This window comes from Dipteris shenzhenensis, chromosome 24, assembly GCF_047967505.1.
Source record: "Dipteris shenzhenensis isolate YYH24624 ecotype China chromosome 24, Dip_SZ_1.0, whole genome shotgun sequence".
Taxonomy (NCBI): domain Eukaryota; kingdom Viridiplantae; phylum Streptophyta; class Polypodiopsida; order Gleicheniales; family Dipteridaceae; genus Dipteris; species Dipteris shenzhenensis.
In genome coordinates this window covers 41,246,544-41,272,664 of record NC_141619.1, presented here as the reverse complement: position 1 = coordinate 41,272,664, position 26,121 = coordinate 41,246,544, and the positions used below count along the sequence as shown (strand labels likewise).

General features: G+C 41.4%; 1 protein-coding gene across 2 annotated transcripts in view; it reads right to left on the bottom strand.

Moving 5' to 3' along the window:
• Window positions 1–20,694: 20,694 nt before the first annotated feature.
• Window positions 20,695–26,121, bottom strand: part of LOC147886605 (Cysteine proteinases superfamily protein) — a 28,839-nt gene continuing 23,412 nt past the window's right edge. The window contains exons 10-11 of one of the 2 annotated variants that reach the window (XM_087395459.1): window positions 21,471–21,527; window positions 20,695–21,237 (exon numbers count right to left, since the gene is read on the bottom strand). In XM_087395459.1, coding sequence (XP_087251585.1) covers window positions 21,188–21,237; window positions 21,471–21,527 — 107 coding nt within the window. In that variant the 3' untranslated portion in view covers window positions 20,695–21,187. The remainder of the gene's footprint in view (window positions 21,238–21,470; window positions 21,528–26,121) is intronic. The other variant, XM_087395460.1, reaches the window with a different exon arrangement.

Genomic DNA, 26,121 nt, shown 5'->3' with positions numbered 1-26,121 from the left:
TTTTTTTTCTGGGATTTCATAGGGCAGCTAGGACTCAGGCATCACTTCTGATCCCTAGGTTGAAATCAGTTGATGCTACCTATATGTGAGAAGATGTACATATGCAAGTGAGTGCTCATGATACAATCCAATACTAACTAAGGAAGACTTGGGGATCCCAAATCTTCATTTCTATCAAGGATGGCTTGCATGTTGTAGTAGCGCTTCAATCGGGTCTTGTTTATGGTTGTGTTGAATTGGACTCCATCCAATGTTTCTAGCAGCACAGCTCCGATGGGATTCATTTTTCTTATTCGATAGGGTCCTTGACCTAGATACTTGGGTTTTCCCTTATGTACTTTGGCATCGTATAACAAGACCAGGTCACCTTCCTTGATGTCTTTGCTTTAAGATTTCCATCAAACCATGCCTTTCTTCTATGTTTTTCTATTGTCATGGCACGGTAGGCGACTAATCTAGTCTCCGTATTCTTTCCCAATTGATAGAGTCTTTGTTTCAGGGATGCATGATCTCCCATGCATTCCTGTACTACTATGCATAGGCTTGGTATTAAAAATTTGAGTGGGACCACAGCTTCAAGGCCATACACCAATTGAAAAGGTGTATTCCCTATACTGACCTTGAGTGTGTTTCTATATGCCCATAAGGCTGCATTTAGTTTCTCTGCCCAATCAGAACACTGTGGTTCTACTACCTTGGTGAGGATAATGCATGATATTTTGTAAGTGGATTCGGGCTGTCCATCCCCTTGGGAGTGCTTTTCTATGGATTACCATAAAGCCAGACAAGAGCGCTTGGATAACCTCATTGACAAAATGCATGCCTCTATTCGACACAATTTTCAATGGGGCATCCGAATCGGGTGATCACATTCTTGTATAAGAACCTTGCTATGCTTTTGGCATCTACCTTTCTGACTGCTTTAGCTTCAACCCATTTGGTAAAGTAATCAATGGCCACAATGATGTAGCATGCCTATGTGCCCTTTGCTGATGGATGGATGGGTCCCACATAATAAATCTCCCATTTTTCATATGGTTTTATTGCAATGACTGTTGTTACGGGGTTGAAGTCCTTGTGTTGTGGTTTAGTAGTCTGTTGGCATACATCACAGCTTTTAACATATTCACAGGCACCTGCGGCCACTAGTAGCCTGCAAGGAGGACTTTTCTTGCTATCTCTTCCCCTTGGAAGTGTCATCCTATAATGCCTTCATGGACTTCACTAAGGATTGGCATGATCTCATCAGTCCTTGCCCATCTTTTATAGTTGTCCTGCAATGAGTTGATAGGGGGCAGCTTTCAAAATTAGTTTTCTGGCATCCACTGCTTTCATTTCAAGGGGTGGTCTTCATGCCATTAAGTACTCAATGAGATCTTCACACCAATTTGGAATAGCATCTATCTGAAATAGTGTGGCATTTGGCAATTCATCTTCTACTTCAGTGGCTTCTTCTCTCGACTTTGACATGAGACATGTGATCGGCAATGTAGTGTTGGGCACCTTTGCAAACCACTATTTTGAAGTTGAATTCTTGAAGCAAGAGGAGCCATCTGGTTATTCTTCCTATTGTACATAGTCGGTTCACAAGATAAAGCAATGCTTGATGGTCAGTGTAGAAGAAAAAATCATTTGCCAATAGATAGTGTCGAAATTTCTTAACACTATACACCATTGCAAGGGCTTCTCTTTATGTGGTGGTATAGTTGGTCTTCGCATCATTGAGTTGTCAACTGGCAAAATAGAATGGTTAGTCTTTCTTATGTTCACCAGGTTGGCAAAGCACACTCCCAAGTGCATACCTGGAGCAAGTCAATATGAACATTAAAATAAATATCCAAATTGGGAGATATAAGGATGGGTGTTGTGATTAGGTGCCACTTTAAAGCTCAAAGGCTTGGTTGCACTCTTCTGTCCATAAGAATTCCACTAATAATTATAAAGTGGTTTGGATATCATGGCATACCGTAAGATAAATCTTCTATAATAGCCGGCATGTTCCATAAAGAACAATACGCCTTTGGAATTTATAGGAGGTAATCCATTTCTTAAGCCATTCCTTATGAGGCACTTTTGAGACCCCAATTCTCCCCTAATGGGTTCTTGCAATGAGTGAGAACCAACTTTTGAGCTTACTGACCCTGAGGATGCCAAGGTAGGTATGGAGGTCAACAAGATGGTATTTGAGGCACTATCTGATGGCTCAAGGTGATCTTGTAGGACTATTCCTGATCTCAAGATCATGTGTTCATTGGCATAGTTGAGGCCTCAATTTTAGGTTGAGTCTGCCTCGACATGGGATAGAGCTATGGCAATGACCGGCGGGATAGCAGGTCGGTGGGATAAAGTTAAAGCGACGATCAGAGGGATAGAGCTATGGCAATGACCGGTGGGGTAGGGATATGGCCACGATCGGCGGGATAGGGTTATGGCCACAACCGGCGAGATATCAAGTCGACGGGGTAGGACTATGGGCATGACCAGCGGGATAGCCTTATGGCACCGAGTCAACACAAGTTTGACCGGTGGGATAGCTGACTGACAGTAATTAATTCGGGCGATAGGTTAGGTGTGTGCTGACATGTGTTAGGTCAGAGGGATATGGTTATGGCACTGGTTGATGGGATAACAAGTTGATGGGATAACGGTATGACATCGGGTCAATGCAAGTTTGACCGGTGGGATACGATTATGGCACCGGTCAATGCAAGTTTGATCGACGGGATACGGTTTGGCACCGATCGATGGGATAGCACTATCGCGCCGACCGTGGGGATAGGAACACATAGTTTTGCCGACTGGTTTTTGATGATTTGTGAAGATTTGGGAGTTTCTGCTCATGTTTTTTGTGATGGGGGGATGCTAAACTACCTAATCTACCTAGTCAATGAAAAAATTTTGAAAGAAAAACAACTTTTGAAAGCCAAAATGCAAAAAACTCAGAAAAGGGGAGTTCTAAGACACAAAACTACTTCAAAACTTAACAAAATCCTTATTTTTGTTGTTTTTTGAGGTGTTTGGACCTCACACACTCCTTAGCAATCTCACACACTAAGTTCCTATCAACTCAAAACACTAAAAAGCATCAAAACAAGCTTCAAATGATCCAAAAGGATTTTCCAACCAAAAGAATCAGTTTTTCTACTTTTTCGCCCAAACCTCTCACTTCCTCCCTCTCTATTCTCCTACAACTCCACTAACAAGCTCCAAGTTAGGCTTGAAGACTTGTGCAATGGGTAGATATCGAAGGAAAACAAGTGCAAATGCAAAAGCATACCTTCATATCCCAGCAACGGTGCCAAAAATGTAGTGTGGTCTCAACGGTGACTCACGTGTTGTGGGGTAGTTGAAGATATGCTGACGGAGCTTCCAGTCCCAGCTACTCCTTATGGGAGCAAATGCATAGCACGAGCCATGTGCAAGTGTCACTCAAGCGGCCTTCGAATTGTTGCAATGTGGTTTCATGCAAGAAAGAGGGAAGGGAAAGAGGGGAGAGTAGAGGGAGAAGAGGGAGAAGGAAGGAGGAGGGAGGGAAGAAGGAGAAGGGAGTGAAGGGGGATAGAGTGACAACCACAAAGGCACTAAAAGGGAAACAAGAGAACACCCAAAACACTCTCTTCGAAGAGAAGAGGGAGCTTGTATTCAAACTTGTGCAAACAACAATGAAGACCAAAGTCAACCATTTGTCCTGTTATACAAGTCACCTTTTGAAGGGAGGGCCAACCCTAATCTCTTTATACCACTATCCCTTCTCATTTTTTTACCATCCTCTTGGGCCCAATCTAGCTCCAAGACACAATCCTGGCTATACAGACTTGCCATTGTCCCATCAAATCACATCACTTAACTAGCGGTGGCATATTGTTAACCATTATGTTAACAGTTGATGTGGCTGCGAACCTCCAAAATGTATTCCAATGTTTTTTCAGAAGATAGCACTTTGGCGAAGGATGCGATCAATGTTGCCATGCATTATTTTCTCATGCTATTGAAGTGCTTGTATTAGTGTCCCTTGGATCTTCCATTCTACACCAGAGTATGGCTTGATCATTAGCCAATTAATGGTGTGATCCTCACCCAAAGTGTGTATGTTGGCCTCCCATCTATGATGTCATGGAATTGCATAGAACTTGGGATGGGTTATGAGACATGGAGGTGCATGTAGATACTCTTTCAAGAAGATTACATCAAAGAGTTTGGGGCAGCGCTAATCAGGTTGGGGATCCAATTTGCTGACCCAAGCTTCACTAACTTGATGCTGACGATGAAGGTTGGTAGGGAAGCTGCCACCCACCTCGAGTTTTCATATCATGATATTTTCTCCATAAATCTTTGATGGGGTTACTAGGAAGTGGTATCACATCAAAATCATACCCATCATTGGAATTTGGCATGGGAGTGCAAATTGGATTATCTGGATCTTGATATTCAAAATCAAATGTGGGGGTTAAAGGTCACTGTGCCTTCACCCTGGTTATGTACAATACTCAAACACATATATAAATGAATGAAAAAGAAGATTAGGGTGGTTTTGCACCCACCAAAACTTGTGTGGCTCTCTATTTCTCTCTCTCCCTCTTCTATTCTTACTTTCGTTGAGAGCACTCTCAACTGGTATCAGAGCCCAGGTGATCTAGTTGAGCGTGCGTGAATGCTTGAAGCTCAGCAGCTCTGTGGGAGGAAGGAGAAGCTTTGTGGGTGACTTTACTTGCATCCGAGTGTGTAAAGACCTTGGAACAACCTTTGGAAAAGTCACTTTGGTTTTGCGAAGTGGTTTTGAGAGCCTCTTAAGTGTTTTCAAAGACAAAGTCGTTTTTTTAGCTTTTCCCTGTTCCATTTGATGACAGAGACTCCGTATTGACTTGTAGAGGCAACTATTGCTTGCTTTTGGTATCCACTTCACTTCAAGAGCTTGGAAACACCTTCATTCTTGAATCCGGGATCATTTCATTGGATTTCTGACTCACTGTGTCAGTTTCTGCGTTTTTCTGCCCGGGTGTTGAAACTCAAGTTTGGAGTAACCATTTGTAGATCTGTCAGTTCCGGTGGACTCAGGAGGTCCTAAAACTTCTATGTTTCTCATCATTTGCACTCCGGTGGAGTTTACAAACAGCTCTATTTCCAAAAACGTTTTTCAGTCTGTGTATTGGACCCAGTGATTGAGACCACGGTTTCCAAAACATTGCGTTCCGGATGCCCAAAAACCCCTACTTGTCAGTTCTTGCACGATTTGGTGGAGGATTTTCAGAGTTATAGATCTTTGTGTATTCGATTTCGTCTCTCTATTATGCATTTTTCATTCTAAGGTTTTGAAACCTTAGATTTATGCCACATGGCAGTGGATAAGTGTTGACTCCCATTTCTCACTCATCGGTTGGGATTTTGGAGTTCCGGCAAAAGAGAGATATTTTCAAATTTTCTTGCTGACTCCGATTATGCAATGGCACCCATGTTTTGAGGCATCTCAGGTTCTATTTTCAATAGCAGTCATTACCGTGGGACTATGAGTTCTTGAGCATACCTTATGCAGATCACTCTAGTTGCAGTTTGAGCAGTGTGCGCTCATTCGTGCTATGCATTGGGTTGCAGTGGATGATTTATAGGCCATTTGGATGCATTGCAGTCCTTATTGGATGCGCTGATAGGCCCAAATTGCCTTGTGGGATGCTATTTTTATGGACGCTTTGCACATGGATGCTATTTTATGCTAAGGGACAGCTTTGACACATTGCAAGTGATGCACTGATAGTGCTATGCTCTCTTGGATGAGATATTATTAATGCATATGCCAGTGGACGGTGTTTATGCTTGAGTCATTTAGCACTTATTGGCATTTTGGATTGCCATTGCAGTTGGCATTTTCTTTTGGGCCAGATTTGCTCATATGGATGCATAGTATATGCACATGAGTCAGATGCTTTGAGACATGAGTTTTGGTGATATTTCACTCTATTGTGGCATACACATTTGGGTGCACCTGGTATTTGGTGTGATTCTCTCTTATAGGCACTAGCATTTGGGATTTTTGCTTCATTTGCATCATGGCATCCTCTTCCATGTTTGAAAAGGAGTTTTTTAGCATTAAAAAGTTTAATGGGACAAACTTTTCTTTATGGAAAGAACAAATAAGGGATGTGCTTATTCAAAAGAAGCAGATTAAACCCTTGGCAGGGATTGAAGCTAAGCCTGCAAATATGTCTAAGGATGATTGGAATGAGTTGGATGCATTAGCAAAATCTACTATTAGACTTCATCTTGCAGAGTCAGTTTATTTCACAATAGTAAATGAGCAGACTATGGAAGATTTGTGGAAGAAACTGTGTGCCACTTATGAAAAGGAAACTGCCTCTAATAAAGTTTACCTCATGAAGAGGTTTGAGCTGCAGATGAAGGAAGGGGTCTCCATTTCTTCTCACTTGAATGAATTCAATATTATTTTCAGCCAGCTTCAGGCTCAAAAGATGAATTTTGATGCGGAGACTAAGGCAATATTTCTCTTATGTTCATTGCCATCCTCATGGGATACCTTCCGTACAGTTGTCAGTAACTCTACACCTGGTGGAGTACTGAAATTTGATGATGTTGTGGGTAGCTTGTTGGCCGAGGAGATTAGACGGAAGTCTATGGATGGCAACAAGCAGGATGCAGCCTTAAATGTGCAAAGGGGCAGATCACAATTCAAGGGGAAGTCCCAAGGAAGAGGGAAGTCTCGTAGCAAATCCAGGGCACGGAACATTGAGTGTTACCACTGTGGCAAGAAGGGCCATATGAACATTGCTACAAGCTGAAAAGAGAGCAAGAGGATAAGAGAAAGAATGCGAATTGGGGTACAAATCAAAAGAAAGAGAGTCCAAGGGAGGACAAAGGAAAAGTGAAGATCGAGGAGATCAATCCAGTCACACATGATAGTGACAAATGTTCTCTTCATGTCTAGTTTATCTGCAAAGTTGCTTACCACTTCGAATGATGCATATTCCCAGGATTGGATTTTGGATTCTAGTGCTTCATTCCATGTTACTCCCCATAGGGAATGGTTCTCCAGTTATGATAGTGGAAAGACAGGTTGTGTGCATCTTGGAAATGAATGACTATGCATGTGACATAGTGGGAGTAGGTGACATAAAGTTTTCTTTTGCAAATGGGTCTGCATTTATTTTGAAACATGTGAGACATGTGCCTAAGTTGACCAAGAGTCTTATTTCAGTGGGTCAGCTAGATGATGCTGGTTTTCACACCACTTTTGGGTTTCAGAGTTGGAAAATTCAGAAGGGCTCTATGCTTTTGGCCAGGGGTGCCAAGTGTGGGACTTTGTATCCCTTACATGTATCAGGGGTATTTGATCATGTTGTTGCAATAACCGAGCAGCCAAGCACTTCTTTGTGGCATTACAGGTTGGGGCACATGAGCCAGAATGGAATGAAACTCTTATGCCGTTTGGGTTATGTATCGCATTTGAGTTTCTTTGATTTTGAATTTTGTGAGCACTGTCTCTATGGGAAGCAGACTAAATCAGCCCATAAAAGAAGGGGAAAGAAAGAGTTTGAAAAGCTTGATTTGGTGCATTCAGACATATGTGGTCCCATGCCTACACGGCCATTAGGCGGGGCTGAATACTATGTGACATTCATTGATGATGCAATAGGAAAGTGTGGGCTTATGCTATAGCTCGGAAGAGTGATGTGTTCCAAGTATTTCAGAACTGGCTGGCCTTGGTTGAGAATCAGTCAGGTAGAACACTTAAATGCCTACGGACTGACAATGGTGGAGAGTATCTCTCTCATGACTTTCAGCATTTCTGTGATACACGTGGGATTAAGAGGAAGCTCACATCCCCTTGTACTCCAGAGCAAAATCTAGTTGCAAAAAAGATGAACCGTACCATTCAAGAAAGGTTGCAATGCATGCTTTCCAATGCAAGTCTTTCTGGTGGTTTTTGGGCTGAGGCAATGAAGACTACAATGCATGTGATCGATAGATCACCTAGTAAGAGTTTGGATCATGGTATTCCTGAAGAGGCATGGAGTGGCAAGAAGCCCTCTTACTCTCATTTGCATATATTTGGGTGTGAGGCATATGCACATGTGCCAAAAGAGCTTCGAAAGAAGCTAGATCCTAAGTCTAGGAAATGCATCTTTCTAGGTTATGCTGAAAGTGGAGAGATGGGCTATTGTCTCTGGGATCCAGAAGCAAAGAAGATCATACGCAGCCATGATGTAGTCTTCAATGAGAAGAATATGCATAAGGCACACATGAGGGATTTGGAAATGAGGAGAATCACTTTCCAGGATGTAAATCCACCTGCATATGTTGATAGACAGCAAGCTGTCCATGCACCAAATGTGCAAGAAATGGTACCACCAAGTACTCCCACAGGTATACAATCAAGGGTAGATGATGGATCATCTATTGGTAAAAATGATGAGCCAAATGTGGCTGATATGCAAGTGGGACAACAAGCTGAAATGCCCTTGAGAAGATCATCTAGAGTGTCTAGACCGCCTGATAGGTTTGTTCCAGGGGTAGACTATGTGATGCTTACTGATTGCGGGGAGCCTTCTTGCTACAGAGAGGCTATGATGCGCGAGGATCAATGCAAGTGGGAGTATGCTATGCAATCAGAGATGAGTTTACTTATGAAGAATAAGACTTGGGACTTGGTTTCTTTGCCACATGGAAAGAAAGCATTGTCATGTAAATGGGTCTACAAAATGAAGGTCACGGGTGATGATGTGCCTAGGTACAAGGCCCATTTGGTCACTAAAGGGTTTAAGCAAGAGAAGGGTGTAGACTTTGATGAGATATTCTCTCCAGTTGTGAAGATGACCACACTTAGATGCATGCTTGGACTAGTGGCATCAGAGGATATGGAGCTTATGCAGATGGATGTCAAGATAGCTTTCTTGCATGGGGATTTGCATGAGGAAATTTACATGGTGCAGCCAGAAGGCTTTGAAGAAAAGGGCAAAGAGCATTTAGTTTGCAAGCTGAAGAAGAGTCTCTATGGTCTTAAGCAAGTTCCTAGAGAATGGTATCAGACGTTTAATGCTTTTATTCGGTCCCAGGGTTTTAGAAGGAGTAAAATTGATCACTGCCTCTACACTAAAAGGGCTAAGGATAATAGCCTGATAATCTTAATACTATATGTGGATGATATGCTATTGGCTAGCAAGTATACTTATGAGCTAGATGCATTTAAGGTCAAGTTGCATGAGGCCTTTGATATGAAGGATTTGGGACTTGCAGGTCATATTCTTGGTATGCGCATCACACGTGATCGGAGTAGGAAACTCCTTTGGCTTTCACAAAAAGAGTATGTTACAAAAGTATTGAAGCATTTCAATATGGGGGGGGGGGGAAGGCAGTGAGTACTCCATTGCCTCCATATGTGAAACTGAGTCATACAGATAGTCCCAAATCAGATGAGGAAAGGGCCATGATGGCCAAGGTTCCTTATGCATCAGCAGTTGGGAGTCTTATGTATGCTATGATAGCTACTAGACTAGACATTGCATTTGCAGTGGGAGTTGTTAGCCGGTATATGGATAATCCATGAAAGAGGCATTGGGAGGCAGTTAAGTGCATCATGAGGTACATGAAGGGTGCCAAGGAGATGTGCATCTGCTTTGGTAGAGGAGACATGCGTGTACTTAGGTACACAGATTTAGACTATGCAGGGCATGTGGATAGTAGGAGATCCACTTCTAGTTATGTGTTCACCTTTGCAGGTGGTGCAGTGTCATGGATGTCTCATGCACAGAAGTGTCTTGCTTTGTCTACCACAGAGGCTGAGTATGTTGCAGCCACAGAGGGTTGCAAGGAGGCTATATGGCTTGATCAGCTATTGGGAGATTTGGGGATTCATACAGGTGTACCGACATTGCATAGTGATTCCATGAGTGCTATTCAGCTAGCATGGAATCTGGTCTTTCATGCAAAGACCAAACACATTGAGGTCAAGTACCATTTCATCAAGGAGGTACTTGAGGACAAGCGCATAGAGCTTGTCAAGGTTCATACAGATGATAAGCCTACAGATATGCTGACGAAGAGTCTACCTAGTCAGCGATTTGAGTATTGTCATGTATTGATGGGCATAGGATAGTATGCTCACTGATTGTTCTCCCTTAAAGGCACATTGTCCTTTAAGTGCGGTTGTGGTCCAGCTTACAGCCGAGGAAGATCTCATACTTCTTCTGGCTGGCCACCCACTGAGGCTTGCACATCGGCCAATGGTTAGAGCAGATGCGAGTGGAAGGGCAGTCCCATTGTTGCTCCGATGGTGTCCTCGAGGCTATCCCGCATTGCTTGTGGAGATGTCATAGCATAGGGAGGATCTGGATGGGAGCCCTTAGGATCATGACACGTATGCAGAGTCTTCATAGAGACTACACCTGGGGGATGGTGGCTTGGTTGACACAAGGAGGACATGTGTGTCAAGTTGATGAGATCTCCCCAGCCTACAAGATACAGGGTCAGAGCATCCAGAAGATTGCTCTCCACGAGGCAATCCCCCCTAACAACCTAGCTCCTCCTTCTCCTAGGGAGGATAGTGTTTGGGAGGTGGTGGCCAGCATCACGGCTTGGAACATTTGGGTGGCTCGCTGTAGTCTTGTGATGGGTGAGCACCCGGTTTCACACTCGGCTACCCTAGTTGCCATCTGGAATGATATCATTTACACTCTATGGTCCACCTAGGAGCATGGGACTCTAAGCTCTAGGGCGGCTATCGAGAGGCATGCTCGTTTTTGCAAGGCTTGGCCTGCAAGTGTTTTCTACATCTTCACTCCACGAGGGATTCGCTAGCTGTATAGTCCCCCCACTTGGATGTTAGACCTAATTCCAAATATCTCCTATGCAGTGAGCTAGGTTTCTCTAGAATAGGTTGGCTTCTTTCTTTCAACCTTTTTCGGTTTTTTCCATAACACCTTCGGGGCTGCTATCTTGTATGAAATCTTTCAAGCATTAATAGAAGTTTCCTTTCTTTGAAATAAAAATAAAAATCTACTCTTGCATGTGATTTACCAAGCTTGTGTATAATTTTGAAATCAAACTCCTACAACAAAAGCATCTATCTCACCAATTTGCCTCGAATAGTTTTATTGATAAGATATAACAAAGCCTGATGATCCACATAGTAAATGAACTGATTGCCCAACAAATAATGATGAAATTTTTGAACATTGTAGACCATTCCCAAATCTTCTCTTTTAGTGGTGCTATAATTGCTCTCGGTCTCGTTCATCAGTCTACTGGCTTAGTAAATAGTCTAGGCCAACTTACCATCCAACTAAGCTAAAATGATCCCAATAGCATATCTAGAAGCATCCAATGCACATGGAATATGATATCCCATCTTGGTTGCCTAAGAATTGGTGTTTCAAAAGCCTTTTTGCTTCTATTCATGGAAAATTTTGGACAACTTGGGAGTCCATTGGAACTTGAGGTCTTTCTTAGTGAACTCATATAATGGAGTAGCTATTTTAGCAAAATCTTGAATAAAACACCTATAAAAACTGATGAAGCCAACAAAACATGATGGTTGAGTCAAAATTTATGGTTCAAGCCCTAGACTCAATGGCCTTGATCTTACCAGGTTTAGTTCTTATTTAATATTTAGATATGACATGGCCAAGCAGTACACCAACTCAAACAAAGAAAACACTTTTGGCTAGGGAAAGAGAAATACCAACTTATCTACATATATCAAATACCTTACTCAAATAATGAAAATAGGGAACCCCAGTGGTGAAGAATGCTATTAGAGCATGAGAGATGGGGGCATATTACTTTTTTGGATACTCTTCCTTGGACTACTAGAACCAGATGTGATCGTGCATGCCATGACAGTGGAGCATATGGCCAACATGGCCGGCACATTCATTGCTTAGCAAATGTGACATTTCCTAGTCAGGTATAGGTGCCACCAGGGTTAGGATTACTTAATTGTACTATTGCCATAGACTCTACCCATTATGAGCTCTTACTCCACAAGTGATGAAATCTAGGGTCTACAAATGGTCACATATGAGGGCCTTCCGACTTAGTGTCTCTTGTATTATAAAAGGGGACATTTTATCAAAAATTTCTTAAGGAGACACCCTCCATCTAGACTTGGCACATGTGTGCCTTCTGCTGCTACTCAATCTCCCTCTCCTCATGATCCTCGACCTGATCTTCCAACCACTCTCAAGCCTCCAATTCCTTCCGATCCTCCATAGGTTAGTGCTCTCTAGGGTGAACACCATGCCAAAAGTAAGGGTAGACAAAGACGGAGATAGAGACACATATCAGCAGGAAGAAAATAGGTGGCAATTGGTTCCCTCTTGACTTTAACTATGATGATAATATAGGGGTAAGTTTATGTATTGATTCTCATTTAGGAGATGTAAAGAATGTGACCGTCACATATAATGGACTCTCAGGAATGTGCGGGAATGCCTATTGGTCATGGAGGATGGCATGTCTGGGTCCTTTCATTTTACCTTAAATGGTGAAAGGTAGGCAAGCATGCAGAGAGCACATGCATAGTGCCACTTTTATTCCTTCTGCAATATTGAAGATATTAAATAGTATGGGGTGCAGCAATTATGGATTTGGACATTTTCCAATTTGTAGTGGTGCAATTTATTTTGATGTTTTAAATGGTTTGGTTTCATGTCAAACTTTTCCCAAAAAGTTAGAATTTATTTTATTATTTATATTTAGAACATGTGGGTATATATAGGTTATAAAGTTAATTTAGCTTCAAAGTTTCACTATCATAGCCATAGTTCTCCTAGCTACCAAACTACCATGGATTCTACTAGGTCTACCTTTCACGATTACATCTCTCGTACTCCGTTAGTTGATAGGGAGGAGGAGTTATTTTTAGTCTTTGATAAGAGCATAGATATCCTAGGCACCTACTTGGGATCCCGAGATAAATTTGAAGACCTCATCAAGTATATGTAAGACCACATCGCATATTAACTTGATGAGCCTACAAAAATATGGGTCCCAATTGATTACTTGAAGTACTTGTTCAATCAAGAACCTAGGTTTGTGAAGCATTTAGATTGTTTTTGAGCCCTAGCATGTGGAGTCATTGAAAACACACGAAATAGGTTCCTATCCTATTCTTTTTATACAGATACACTTTTTATACAGTGTCCCATTTTGCGTTCTTTTACAAAATTTCTTTTATGTTGTCATTGTATTATGTAACTTTAATTGTTGTTGGAATTAATATTTTCATTCATTATTCTCTTCAAAAGCATGTTGTCATATAACTTTTTGCACTATAATGGTCATTTTTTAGCAATCCAGCAAGAATCTCAACTTGGTGCAAAAGGCAAAAGTGCTCAGCATCACGGCGGGAAGCTCCAAAATGCAAAAACCCACCACGGTGCGTATGGAGCCAAGTCAAACACGTCGTGCTGAGTTTTTTATTTTTGGGCTTCCCGTGCAATGCTGAGCACTTTTGCCTTTTATGCCACATTGAAAAAACTTCATTTGACCACTCAATTCACACTAAACTTGCATAAAGTGATGGAAAGCATCTCATAACATGGAAAAAGTAATAGAAAATAAAAATATCTTTCATTAATTGGCCTCAAAGGGTAGAGATTTACAAAATGATTGCGATTACATCAAGTGAACATAAGCAAAACCATCTATGGCCTAAGGGAGGGATCGGAGTGGATGCACTTGGTGAGTGGAAGGTCCTATGTTACTCTTTTGGTGTGGATCTCACATAATTTTGCATCTTCTAAAAGACCTATTGCCATCTGATTCGTTGCCTCCTGCGCTGCTCCCATAGTGCTTGAAGTGAAATACACATCATCCTTGTATTGTTGTGCTATTTCACATACAACATGTTGGAGGGGCGCACAGGAAATGAGATTGTCCACAGTGGTTTGGAGCTTGAGAATATCTTGAAGTGCCTTCACTCTTGACTTATTGTGCCTCTTAATCTTTGGGGGACCCTGCACTAGCCTCTGGACATGGCTCCATGGCCACTTTGAACTTCTTCCGCCTCTCCTTGCAACCTCCTCTTCAGACTTTTCTTCTTGTGTCTGGTGCGTTTGTGGAGGTGGCCTCTCACGTCTTAGGGTCTTCTTTGTCCTTGTCTAAATCGATTGACTCAAAATAGTGTTAACTTTATTCATCAAACATTTTACGTTTGGGTGTTCTCTTAGGACCCACGAGCACCTCCCTTGTCTAGCTCTACATTGCAACTAAAGTGCAACCCCTTGACTCCCTATGGAGGACTTCCAAGCAACACATCTCCTTGTCTTCTTGACATGTTGAACTGCTTTTGCGAGACTTGAGACCTCAATCCCGACCTCTAAACGTCTATTAAACTATTAGAACATTTCGTGTAGTGCATTGTCTCATGCGATACCACCCCCATGCCTTGCATTCTTGAAGTATGTTGCCTTTTCTCTGTAGTGTGATTTCTCCATGCCTTGAGTATTCCAAATAGACAGAGGCCTCCATTGCTCCATAAACCATGGTGCATGTGCATAAAGAATATGCTGTAAAGAAAAACATCGTATTAGAAACATAAACAAACTCAAGGTTAATGCACAACATTTCAACCTAAGGAGGATTACCATGTAATGTGTAATATGTCACTCCCCCCATGCTTCTACCGTCAATGATATGAATTCTCCCAATGATGTCCTGAATCTCTCATAATAAAGCTCATCCATTTGACCCTATCCAAGCAACTTTATAAATGCGTCAAGCATTGTCCACAGTTTTGCTCTCAAAGTAGCAATTTGTGGATGTGAAAATTGATTTGTAGTCCACTCGCACAAAGCTTTCAAGTACTCCCAACCTAGGGTGCTTTGAGCCAATGTATGTTTTTCTTTATCGCATTATGGTTGGATAAGAACCTCCTTACCTTTCCTCCATCCATGGACACTTTAGCAGGAAGATTTTGTGTATTTTCTGACTGTTACTTGTCCTGCTTCAGCTTCACATTGCCTTTGTGAAGGCCCATCAATGAAAGTAGTTCTTTAGTTTTTGCAATGCATTGTGCAAAGACTTTGCCTGTGACCTCAAATAAAATGGGGTCCAACTTAGGATCCTTTTTGTGATGGTCAGGATGTCATTTTTGTCTTTGAATAATCAAGGGGATGCCAGTTCTCTCCAAAACCCACTTCAATGTCTCATGGCACTCCTTTGGGGTGTCAAATGCTGCAAGCCACCATATGTCCTTCTAAGATTGGAGTGAGAAACCCTGCTTAACTTCCTTATCCCCTTGAGCAAAAGGCAAGGCGTTGTTCATAAGACAAATGCTTACCCTCTCTAGCTTGTGCTCTTTCATCAATTGAGCTTCATCCATTTTTATAACAAATACTAGCTCGCCATTTGTACAATGAAAGAGACATACAGCAAGGATATAGGAATGAGAGGAAGTAAAGTTGAATGCAAAGAGGGAATTCTCTCACATTCTTCTCTCATCCTATAGAATTTGACCATGGCTCTCTGTAAATTTGGTACATCCACAAAGACATTATTGAAAGTATTTATCTTGAACATTTGGATGCCAAATTACTTTTTACTCTTCCAAGTCATTGTGCCACTTACACAATGGTATCCTCTAAGTTTTTCTCTAGCACATTGGTTTTTATTTCTTGATGTGCAAGTCTTACAGACCAGGGTGTTAGCAATGGCATTGTAGATATCTTGTACTTTTCCTCCTTAGTAGACTTGAAAATTTTAAAAACAGAGTTGTAAGCTTCACAACTTACACCAACAGCATCACAACCTCCAAGCACCTCCTTCGCTTGCACAAGGCCCTTAAAGCCCATCACCTCTCTAGCAACTTGTTAATGTAGCCATTTTTGTCTAGGGTCCTTCAACACTGCAATGACATCACTTGGATTTTTAAACTTCTCAGAACATATGAAGGGTCAATATTATCCATTTCCATTGTTCCCATCACATCCTCCATGAAATTCCTAAAGTAGTGTACAATGAGTCTTAATGGAAACAATGCTTTCTTCCCCTGATATTGAAGTGTGGGCTTTTTGAGACTAAGGCAATATGCTGCAAAGACTGAGATGAGAACCCTGTGATGATATTGAAATGTGAGTCTCTTGAGACTAAGGCATGCATGGTGAATCTCCAACCTCTAGGAATAGTGGTCCTATAGTAGATTAAATTCCTACAATAGGTAGCCATATCTATCATATCCGAATTTGACTCTGGCTTTGTCTTTATCTAGGCCCTATATTGGAAAGATAAATATAACATTCGACGGGAGATGTGGTACTTGACAACCACATTGTCCTTACATGCATGGCATTGAAACAGATTGCCCACTTGATCACCTGAACTGCTTTTCCAATTCACCCTAAGAAATTCCTCAAGGGCATTCTCATGCAGGCGCTTGCATGACCACAGTTCTGTGCATCTGAATATTCTGAAAACAAGAAGCAAAAATGTGCAGAGGCATAAACCAAGACAACCTTTCCCACTTAGAGCCAAATGTAGGCTTCATGGCCATGCCCACATCCTTTGCAATGGTATCCTTGTATGATTGCACTGATCAATCCATGTCTTCAAGTTGTGGTGGTGCAATGCATTGAAGATGGCCTAGCTTGATGCCCTCCTTGGAGTAATTTACTTGGCATTATACCAATAGATATTTATCTGTTTCAAAGCAGAGGACTTCTCTTCAGCATGCATTTGCCTTCCTAAATCCTCATGAATGGCACTTACTTGGCATTATACCAATAGATATTTATCTGTTTGAAAGCAGAGGACTTCTCTTCAGCATGCATTTGCCTTTCTAAATCCTCATGAATGACATCAAAACTTACCTAAGAAGCACTCGATTGGTTCCCACTCCTCAAAGTCTGAAGGAAATACATCTGCTATGCACAAGTGCTATTTCAAATTATAATTTCAAACTAACTCATTAGACGAAACTTACACAACTTGAACTTCATGATGTGGCCGTCCACTCATGCAAAAAATCACCTCTCTTGCTCTTGGGAAGCTTATGTGGACCCTTGGTATATCCTCTCATGACTATCCAATCATTCAAGCTATAGGTGCAAGGCACCCATTCACCCAATGCATTTTTGCTCCTGTGGTACATAGAGGATGTGTATGGTCTCCTCACCATGCTTGTAGAGAGGTTACAACGGCAAGAGTGGACCTGAAAGTGCAGGTTGGAGGGAGAGAGTAGCTTCAATAGAGGGACAAAAAGTGGGATAAAGGAGAGTGGTTATAGAGGGTACAACTAAAGGTGGAGAGCAGCTCTAGGAGGTGTTGTAGCTAGTAATGGGGGGAGAAAGAGCAGAGGAGGATGAGAAGCTGCTACAGGACGTGCTGTAGCTAGGAATGAAGGGAGAAAGGGCAAAGGGGGATGAGCAACTATTGCAGGAGTTGCTGTAGCTAGGAATGGAGAGAGAGAGAGAGAGAGAGAGAGAGAGAGAGAGAGTTGGACTAGAGCAGAGGGGGATTAGCAACTGCTGTAGGAGGTGTTGGAGAGGGAGAAAGACAGTGGACCAGAGTAAGAGTAGGCAAAGCAGCTGCCAAATGAGTTTCCACATTTGAAAATTGGAGGGAGAATGGAGTTGGACCAAGGCGTAGTCCTGCAACTAGCTAAGAGGGGGGGGGGAATTCGCCTAAAAGGGCCACATCCTCTTGAATGCATTTGGGGAATTTTTTTGGGAGGTGCATATGGGAGGAGGATCAATCATGGGTTGAAGGGTAGACTATGTGATGCTTACTGATTGCAGGGAGCCTTCTTGCTACAAAGAGGCTATGATGCACAAGGATCAACGCAAGTGGGAGTATGCTATGCAATCAGAGATGAGTTCACTTATGAAGAATAAGACTTGGGACTTGGTTTCTTTGCCACATGGAAAGAAAGCATTGCCATGTAAATGGGTCTACAAAATGAAGGTCACAGGTGATGATGTGCCTAGGTACAAGGCCCGTTTGGTTGCTAAAGGGTTCAAGCAAGAGAAGGATGTGGACTTTGATGAGATATTCTCTCCAGTTGTGAAGATGACCACACTTAGATGCATGCTTGGACTAGTGGCAGTAGAGGATATGGAGCTTATGCAGATGGATGTCAAGACAGCTTTCTTGCATGGGGATTTGCATGAGGAAATTTACATGGTGCAGCCGGAAGGCTTTGAAGAAAAGGGCAAAGAGCATTTAGTTTGCAAGCTAAAGAAGAGTCTCCCTAGAGAATGGTATCAGAAGTTTGATGCTTTCATTCGGTCCCAGGGTTTTAGAAGGAGTGAAATTGATCACTGCCTCTACACTAAAAGGGCTAAGGATAATAGCCTGATAATCTTGGCACTATATGTGGATGATATGCTATTGGCTAGCAAGAATACTTATGAGCTAGATGCATTAAAGGCCAAGTTGCATGAGGCCTTTGATCTTTCTATCTCTAATCGGTCTATTAGACTAGGTGAAATCAGAGCCAACAACAAGGTCTAATAGTTGCATATTCTCCTTGTCTTCTTCCCACTTTTGGAGTTCATATCCTCTTATCATTGCCGCTTCCTCAATCCACCTATATTTTTTGTCTCAACCATGTCCCTAATAAGATGAAATTGTCTTCGTAACCACTCCAAAAATCCTCGAGGCTTAAGGAGTGGGATGTAGGGCAATGCAAAGAAAGCAAAATAACTAAACGTTCTTAACAATCACCCCTACTACAATCTTTCTACCTTGGGGATCTTCTATAAACGTCTTCAAGAAGCTAAAAATAACATCTGGATTGCATTGCAATGTGGTTTGATTGGTCCCTAGTGTAAGAGGAGTAGCCAATAGGGGATGCTTGCAAGTCTTCCCACCCTCCACCTCAACATGGAATTGCCCCACAAAATGGAGCACTCCCATTGGTACACCTCAAATCCCTCACTAATCCCTTGAGATTAGGAAACACTTTTTGGGGGACCTTTGGAGACCCCAATTCTTCCCTAATGCATGGGAGTGTTAAGTAGGCTACAATTAAAAAGTATTCTAATGGGGGCATTCAAAGAGGATGGATGTTCGTAATAAAAGGTACACTTTGGCTCCTTGGTCTTGGTAGGTTACTATCTTTGAGCTAGCTTGAACTTAATTGGGATGCCAACCACTAAACTACTTTGGAGTAGAAGAGCCTTTTTTAGCACGTTGCCCACTCATAGCAATATGTCATGGTTGGTAATCGAATGTTTGTAAAATAAGACGTCTTACTCGTCCCCCCCCCCCGACCCCCAATCTGCTCACAACTTTTCATCATTTAGTAGTCCTCTCAAACAATCCCTCATCAATGGAAGCACCTGTACATTTTTTCTTGAGGACAATGTGTCAAATATTTAAAAATACAATAATCAAATTCCATATTTAAATTCTTCAACAAATCACTTAAGAAAAAACTTTTATGCTTTAATGTTGACATTTTGTCAAATTTAAAAGGCATAGGATAAACCAATTCCAAAGTTAAATCAAGATAAACCAATTCCAAAGTTAAATCTTAGACAAATCACTTAAGAAAATACTCTTATTGATTATTTTAATTAATTGAAAACTCAAGTCAGGTAAACAAATCTTAGGACTAAGGAGTTTAATTGCTCAACACCAAGAAACACAACAAATATACCAGATGTTAAAGAACCACTCCTTTACTGTCGGAGGTGGTGGCCTGCACCCCTCATTTCAAAGCATGTGGAGCTTGGTTGTGTGAGGGAGCCTGCGCGCGTTTGATAGGTGTATTGAGAAAAGGGGACTAATCCCATAAGCATTGGATACAATTTGGGGGCCTTGGATATATATTGGACCATTCTCCCATCCCTCCCGAGATCTTTTGGGGAGTATGAGGGGCTTTGCATGGCTAGGAGGTGAGGCATGGGGCCCCCCATACCCGATGCACTCCTAGGTGCCAAGTGGTACACTCTCCAATTTTCTACATGGATTGGCTATTAAAACTGAAATTCATCACAAATATGCATGTGATTTTACAAACTTCCGAATAAATAAGAGGTATATACATACTTTTCTTAGGATGCTAGCATAACTGAGCATTTGTAATATTTTTTAGTTCCAAATTTATTGTCATTTGTGTGTGGCCCATACATCAAGTGCTAGCAAATGTTTACAATGTAAATATTATGTTTCAATTTTCTATGTAGATGTTTTCCATTTATAATGAATTGAACTTTCTATGAATTCTATATGAAATTTGTAGTATTTGAATGTGGAACTATGAGTACAGCACCTATTTCACATAAAAAATTAATAAAAGTGTTCTTATATAAAAAAACATGTTTTGTCGAACTTTATTAGTGCAGTTTCAATCTCATGAGTCACTCAAAAGGTTGAAAACCATAAACTCCATCACGCATAGCAGGGACTAGCTACTATGACATCCCCACCGACATCATCAACGCCCAACAGTGGGTGTAGACCATAGTATAAACATATGCTCTCACACATACAAATCCACACCCCCACACATACTACTAGAGCATCCATTTATACAAAGTCTTCTTTACTGAGTTTTTGTTGGCACTCCGGAGGTGGAGGGCAGACTCAGCCATGACGAAGGCTAGCACTAAAGGGGTAGTTACATATGCCTATGTACGATGTACATACACGTATTAAAACTAGAGTGGTAAAGTAATTACAAAGTATGGATTGCCTTTGACTCAACCCAGAAAGATGGACAGTAATAAAATGCAAGAGTTGTTCAGTTACAAAAACATCGAGTAGTCTTTCAATTTCTGCAGGAATGGATCCAAAAAACTCATGACGGTTTGGGTTTCAGAATTTTAACCCTGAATATATACAAGCCCCATTCATATCCATACCCATCCTCCAAAAAAAGTAACGACAGTTGGATGAAGAATAGATCCCAAAACTAAATTATACAATAAAAATCATACAACATGAATGAAGTAGAATCCGGGGATTTGAATGACGTGGAAGTACAAAAAAGATCTCCACTAATCATTTCCTTATCGTGCTTCATATCCATGGAGGACCTTCCTGCCACGATGAGTTCATGACAACCATCACAAAATCACTCACCATACACAGACAGACCTTTCTTTCCACCAGTGAAGTTTCCCAGTCATCAAAACTTCATGGGATGTTGCCCCAAGTTTGAATCAGCGCCTGATCATTCCATGTACTTTACACCCTGATTGGTATTACCACGTACATGTCAATCCAAGAAAGTTCCTTAAAACAGCCAGTGTTTTTTCTTTGGCTTTGAATAACCTGGAGTCTCTGCTGAACAAGTCATGAGCAATTATTAAGCATTCTCCGCAGAATCCTTCAAGGGAAGGTAGCTTCCTCCAAATCAATTCATACTATAGAAGAGAATCTTTGGTCTCCAGAGGAATTGTGAAAAGCTAGCAGAGATATATACTAACGAAGCACATCTGCAGGATTTAGATCTTCGTTCTATATGACCCTACATTCAAAATACCCGAAAGCTTCCATAAAAGAATTCAAGGCCCTACCTGCAGCTGGATAGAGGGAGTTGTAGTGAACCTCTGACCAAAAGCTCATAAATATATCTGTAACAACCCATTCCAATACATCACCTATCAAAAAGGAGCTCGTAAAATTTTTTAGTCCTGACTAAAATCTGCATAAAAATATATCGACAAGGCAAAACACCGAATACAATTTTCTATTACAGATGATTTGGCCTCTACTCAAAATTTTGAGTTCAGATTGTGGAACAGACATAAATTTTCATTTATTGAGACAAAAGTGCAACCATGACAAAGGAGTCACACAATTAAGTTGTTACTTGATAAAGAGTTACATTGAATATTGCACTATTGACATGTCTAGTATTATCTGAAAATTTTAAGCAGTGCAAACATTTCCTTAGGTCCACCAGCACAAATTAATGATACCCCTAGATTTGAAGCATTACAACGACCTGTGCCTTGTGAAAGCAAAAGCTCCAGAAATTTGATTGCCATGCAATGCCATTGATCCAAATTTAGGGAGATTTCTCAATCTCTCTATAATAGGCCATGCTTTGATTACCCACTGATACATCAACTTTTTAGCTTAATAAAAATTTTAAAATACAATCTAGTTAAATCTGTTCATAAAAAGCCTGTTTTGAAAAGTCCACAGTTCTGAGAAATAGATAAAAATGCAGTTTGGAAATTGTTTTCATTAAGAGGGTGGTTCAATACCTTATTTTACAATATAGTTGCTAGAAAACACTGAATGGTGCAATCATGCAGACTTAATCAATTTGCCCTTCACAGGTCAGGACATGTGACAGGTGATGTAGCAGAAACAGACTTCAGCCACATTTCCACTAGGTTGGAAGTATATTGACCAAGCCAGGAGCTTTTAAGGATTCAAAAAGGTTATTAGTGGGCAGTTTGAGGCAGCTTCACACATGGCTTGGGGATATCAAAGGACCTGCGACAGCTCAAGTGCATGTAAACTAAAGTGCATCTATGTTAATGCCTGCACTGCATACATTTCCACCCAACTGCATGGTGCTGTATGAATTTAGCACACAGCCCAAAAAGTTTGCACACGACTCCACGAGTCAATGACCTCCATGCAACCCAGGCTATCAGTGGACAGTTTAAGGCAGCTGCACACACATCTTGGAGTAAATAGAAAGACTTGCACACAGCTTGAGTACACATCACCATGGTGCAAAGATGTTATTGTCCACACATACATGTGTTTCCATGCATCGGTACATTGCTCCATGGCAGTGCTATGCAGCTGTACTGCAGACACACACTGCATGTAGGTTGAGGGCATCTCCATTCACGTGCACTTGATTCTAACATAAACCAGAATACTTTTACTGCGTTTCTAGGTTGGGGCTTATATTTGCAGCTACCTGTGTTAGAGGACAACCCAAGAGGGCAGAAGTGATCTCACTCCAGAGGCTTGATTGCACTGACGATAATGCTGGAATGGAGGATGCTTACGCTGATCCAATTTAAATGCCTGCATATGGAACACACCCATAGAGGCCACATTGGGATGCCTTCAAGACAAAACACCCACTCTCACCGTGCAGGCTGAGATTCATTCCAATCAGCTTACAATGTATCAAGTATGAGAGAGTTAGCCTTTCTTTTCACACCTTAAATACAGTCACAAAACCCTGTCCAGCACACTCGTAGACAAGGATTGTATGGTCTTATAGCCACTACAAATAAATGGCATACCGTCACTAACTTTTATGGTGACCTCAGATGTGAAACCTGTTTTAAAAAAAGACATAACACGCCTGCAACAGATTTCCATCAAGTTTCGTCGACTAAAAAAACAGGATTTGATGGAAATATTTCCATCCCTTGTTTCTCTGATTTTCTTGCAGCTATAGCTGTTTTTTCCCTCAGTTTTGTCGATGCAGGTCTTCTGCTTTGCTTCTGTGATCTGCACAGGTGTTTCTAGACCCAAAATCTATGTCTCTAAAGCTAACATAAACGTATCTTCTTGCAGGTTCTTCTGTTCAGCTTCTGCTTTGCTGATGCACTTCCCTGCTGGCTTGAATCTTTGATCTATACGTCAATGCCATATAAGTCCCCGCTTTAAAAGTTGCCCAGAATACTTATTTTGGGACTGCACTTCAGGACTTCAGAACATCCTCCCATCGTCGCCTATGATCCGTTGCTGCCTTGCACCAACGCCTGAGAAATTTTCTTTGTTCACTGTTTTGCTGTGACTTTTCTTGCAGGAAATTCCGTCAATGGCAGATGGTGATGCCTCTGCCTCCTGCTGCAAATCTGCATCAAGGCTTGCAGCAGCTTTAGGTTTTTTTCTTTGCAAGACTTACGGGCTGATGTAGGTCTTCTTCCTTCTTCTTGTTCACCGAAGGAGATAAGGGTCACCCTTCTTCCTCTATAATACCTTCAGATCTGAGTTATGGCTCAAAAATTTATTCTCTTCTCTCTAGCAGCGGCTCTCCTCTCTCTTGCTGAGGCTTACAGAGGAGCCTCGAGGGCTCAGCTCAGCATCTGTGTGCCTTCCTGGAAGAAGACTGCCCGCTTGGGGCATTCATGGGTCACCCAAACCTGGCTCTGATACCATAAAGGAAAACAGAAAAGGGAGGCCTGCTAAACTGCCGTGCCCTCCACAGTTGCACAGGTAGGAATAGATGCACACACACACTTTGGAATTGCTGCAAACTGAAATGCCAATCTTAGCTAGAATGAAAGCGTACAACTGGAAACACAGCATCAACCTCACATATACCAAACCCTAACTGAGGAGGTCAGGAGAGAAGATTCCTGAGAAGCTCCCTCACAGAAGCTAGGGCTTCAGCCCCATCCTATGTGGCAGAGACACGTGTGCCCAATCAGAATGCATCAAACACATGCACTAGATACAATTCTTACATCTGATTAGCAGCCCTAGATTGAGTGAGATGGTAACTGAATGTCTGTGTGACACATGGGAAGGCCACAAGAGAGAGATCAATGAAATGATGCTGTGTGGCAATCATCCCCTTCATCCATGGGCTTGCCACATCATGTGGCCCCTTAAAGCCCTCACCCATGTCCATGAAACAACATCACAGATGACCTAACCTAGGACCTAAGGTCTATCTACCACTCTTTATTAGATTTAATTAATCCTAACCCAAAATTACCTGAAGGTTAATTCAGTGAACTAACTCCATAGTTCATCAAGTCTCCATCCACCTTGGACTGATTTTTTAGCACCTCGGATTTCTCATACATGAAATCCCTGGTTGTGCCTAGCCCGAGTTATCTTGAGGAAAAGAGCTCTATTTCGCCTTCTAGCCTCCTCAAAGGTCTCTCAGATGAAAATCTCAGATTCTTGTCCAATTACCCTTAAGAGCCAAGATTTCGCGTATTTAGTGTGTGCTTCAGTTCGGCCTTCATCTTGGTTTCCATTTGTCGGATTAACCCATAATGAATACTCCATCAAATGGCAAAGTTTACTACAACATGAAACTGGATTTCATCATCTTCAAAGGGAAGAATAGGTATACAAGCCATCACTTGCAATTTCAAGTAAAAACTTCTCTTGGACAAGGATACTTATCTGATAAGGAAGCTGAGATAGCTAGACTCAACTAGTTCAGAGGTGTGGATTAGTAAAATCCATGTGAATAGGGATCATAAAATTGCTATGTTACATTTGTTGGAATGAGGGATAATGCATACACAAATACCCCTTTTAAGTTCACTAAACTTCATCATTTTGGAATACATTCATCACTCCGATCCCACTCTAGAGCACGCTCTTATTCTTTCCCCACCACCTTCACCGGCTCTGTGTTGGCTCAGCCCCTACAAGGCATCATTCAACAAGCAAACAGGCCATTAAAAATTGGATTATTGCACATGCTTGCCAACCTTTCGCAAACCAAGAAAGCAGGCTATTTGCAACTATGCTAGCGCAAACGGTCTCACTCTTTGTAAAATTACTTTGCAGCATACACAATCTATATTTACTTGAAAATAACAGTATAGAGCTGTAAAAAAGACCAAGTCTCCACTTGCATGTATTCTCAATCTCTATGAAATCTTTTCGAAAATTATATGCACTCCACGTTGTCTCACAAAATTGGCATCAAAACAAACCTTATCTTGTGATCTAACAAACCGTGGCTATTTATTGGTGTAAATTACTGGATTTTATAAGTGCAACGAAAAAATGGCATGGAACTCTCACCAATTATCAAGCACCCTCCCTGAAAAAAAGTGGCAAGAAAGTAACTAGAAAACAATTTTGGGATCTTTTAACTCTATATATGTAACACACAGACACACACACCCACACCCACACCCACACACACATACACGCATGTAAAAAAACAAACAAACACAAACACACAGATATACACATATACATACATACATATATACATAAAATGTTTAACATGTTCAATCTTACAACTACAGGATTTTTGGAAATGAACGAAAAGGGGGCGGGGGGAAGGGGGGGGGGGGGGGGAGAGAGATCAAATAACAAAATAAAAACAAATATCAACATCAATATAGTTCAAAATAAAGTTTAAAAAATATGAAGTTTTAAACAAGCAGGAGAGAGAGAAAGAGAGAGAGAGAGAGAGAGAGAGAGAGAGAGAGAGCAAATAACAAAATAAAAACAAATATCAACATCAATTTAGTTCAAAATAAA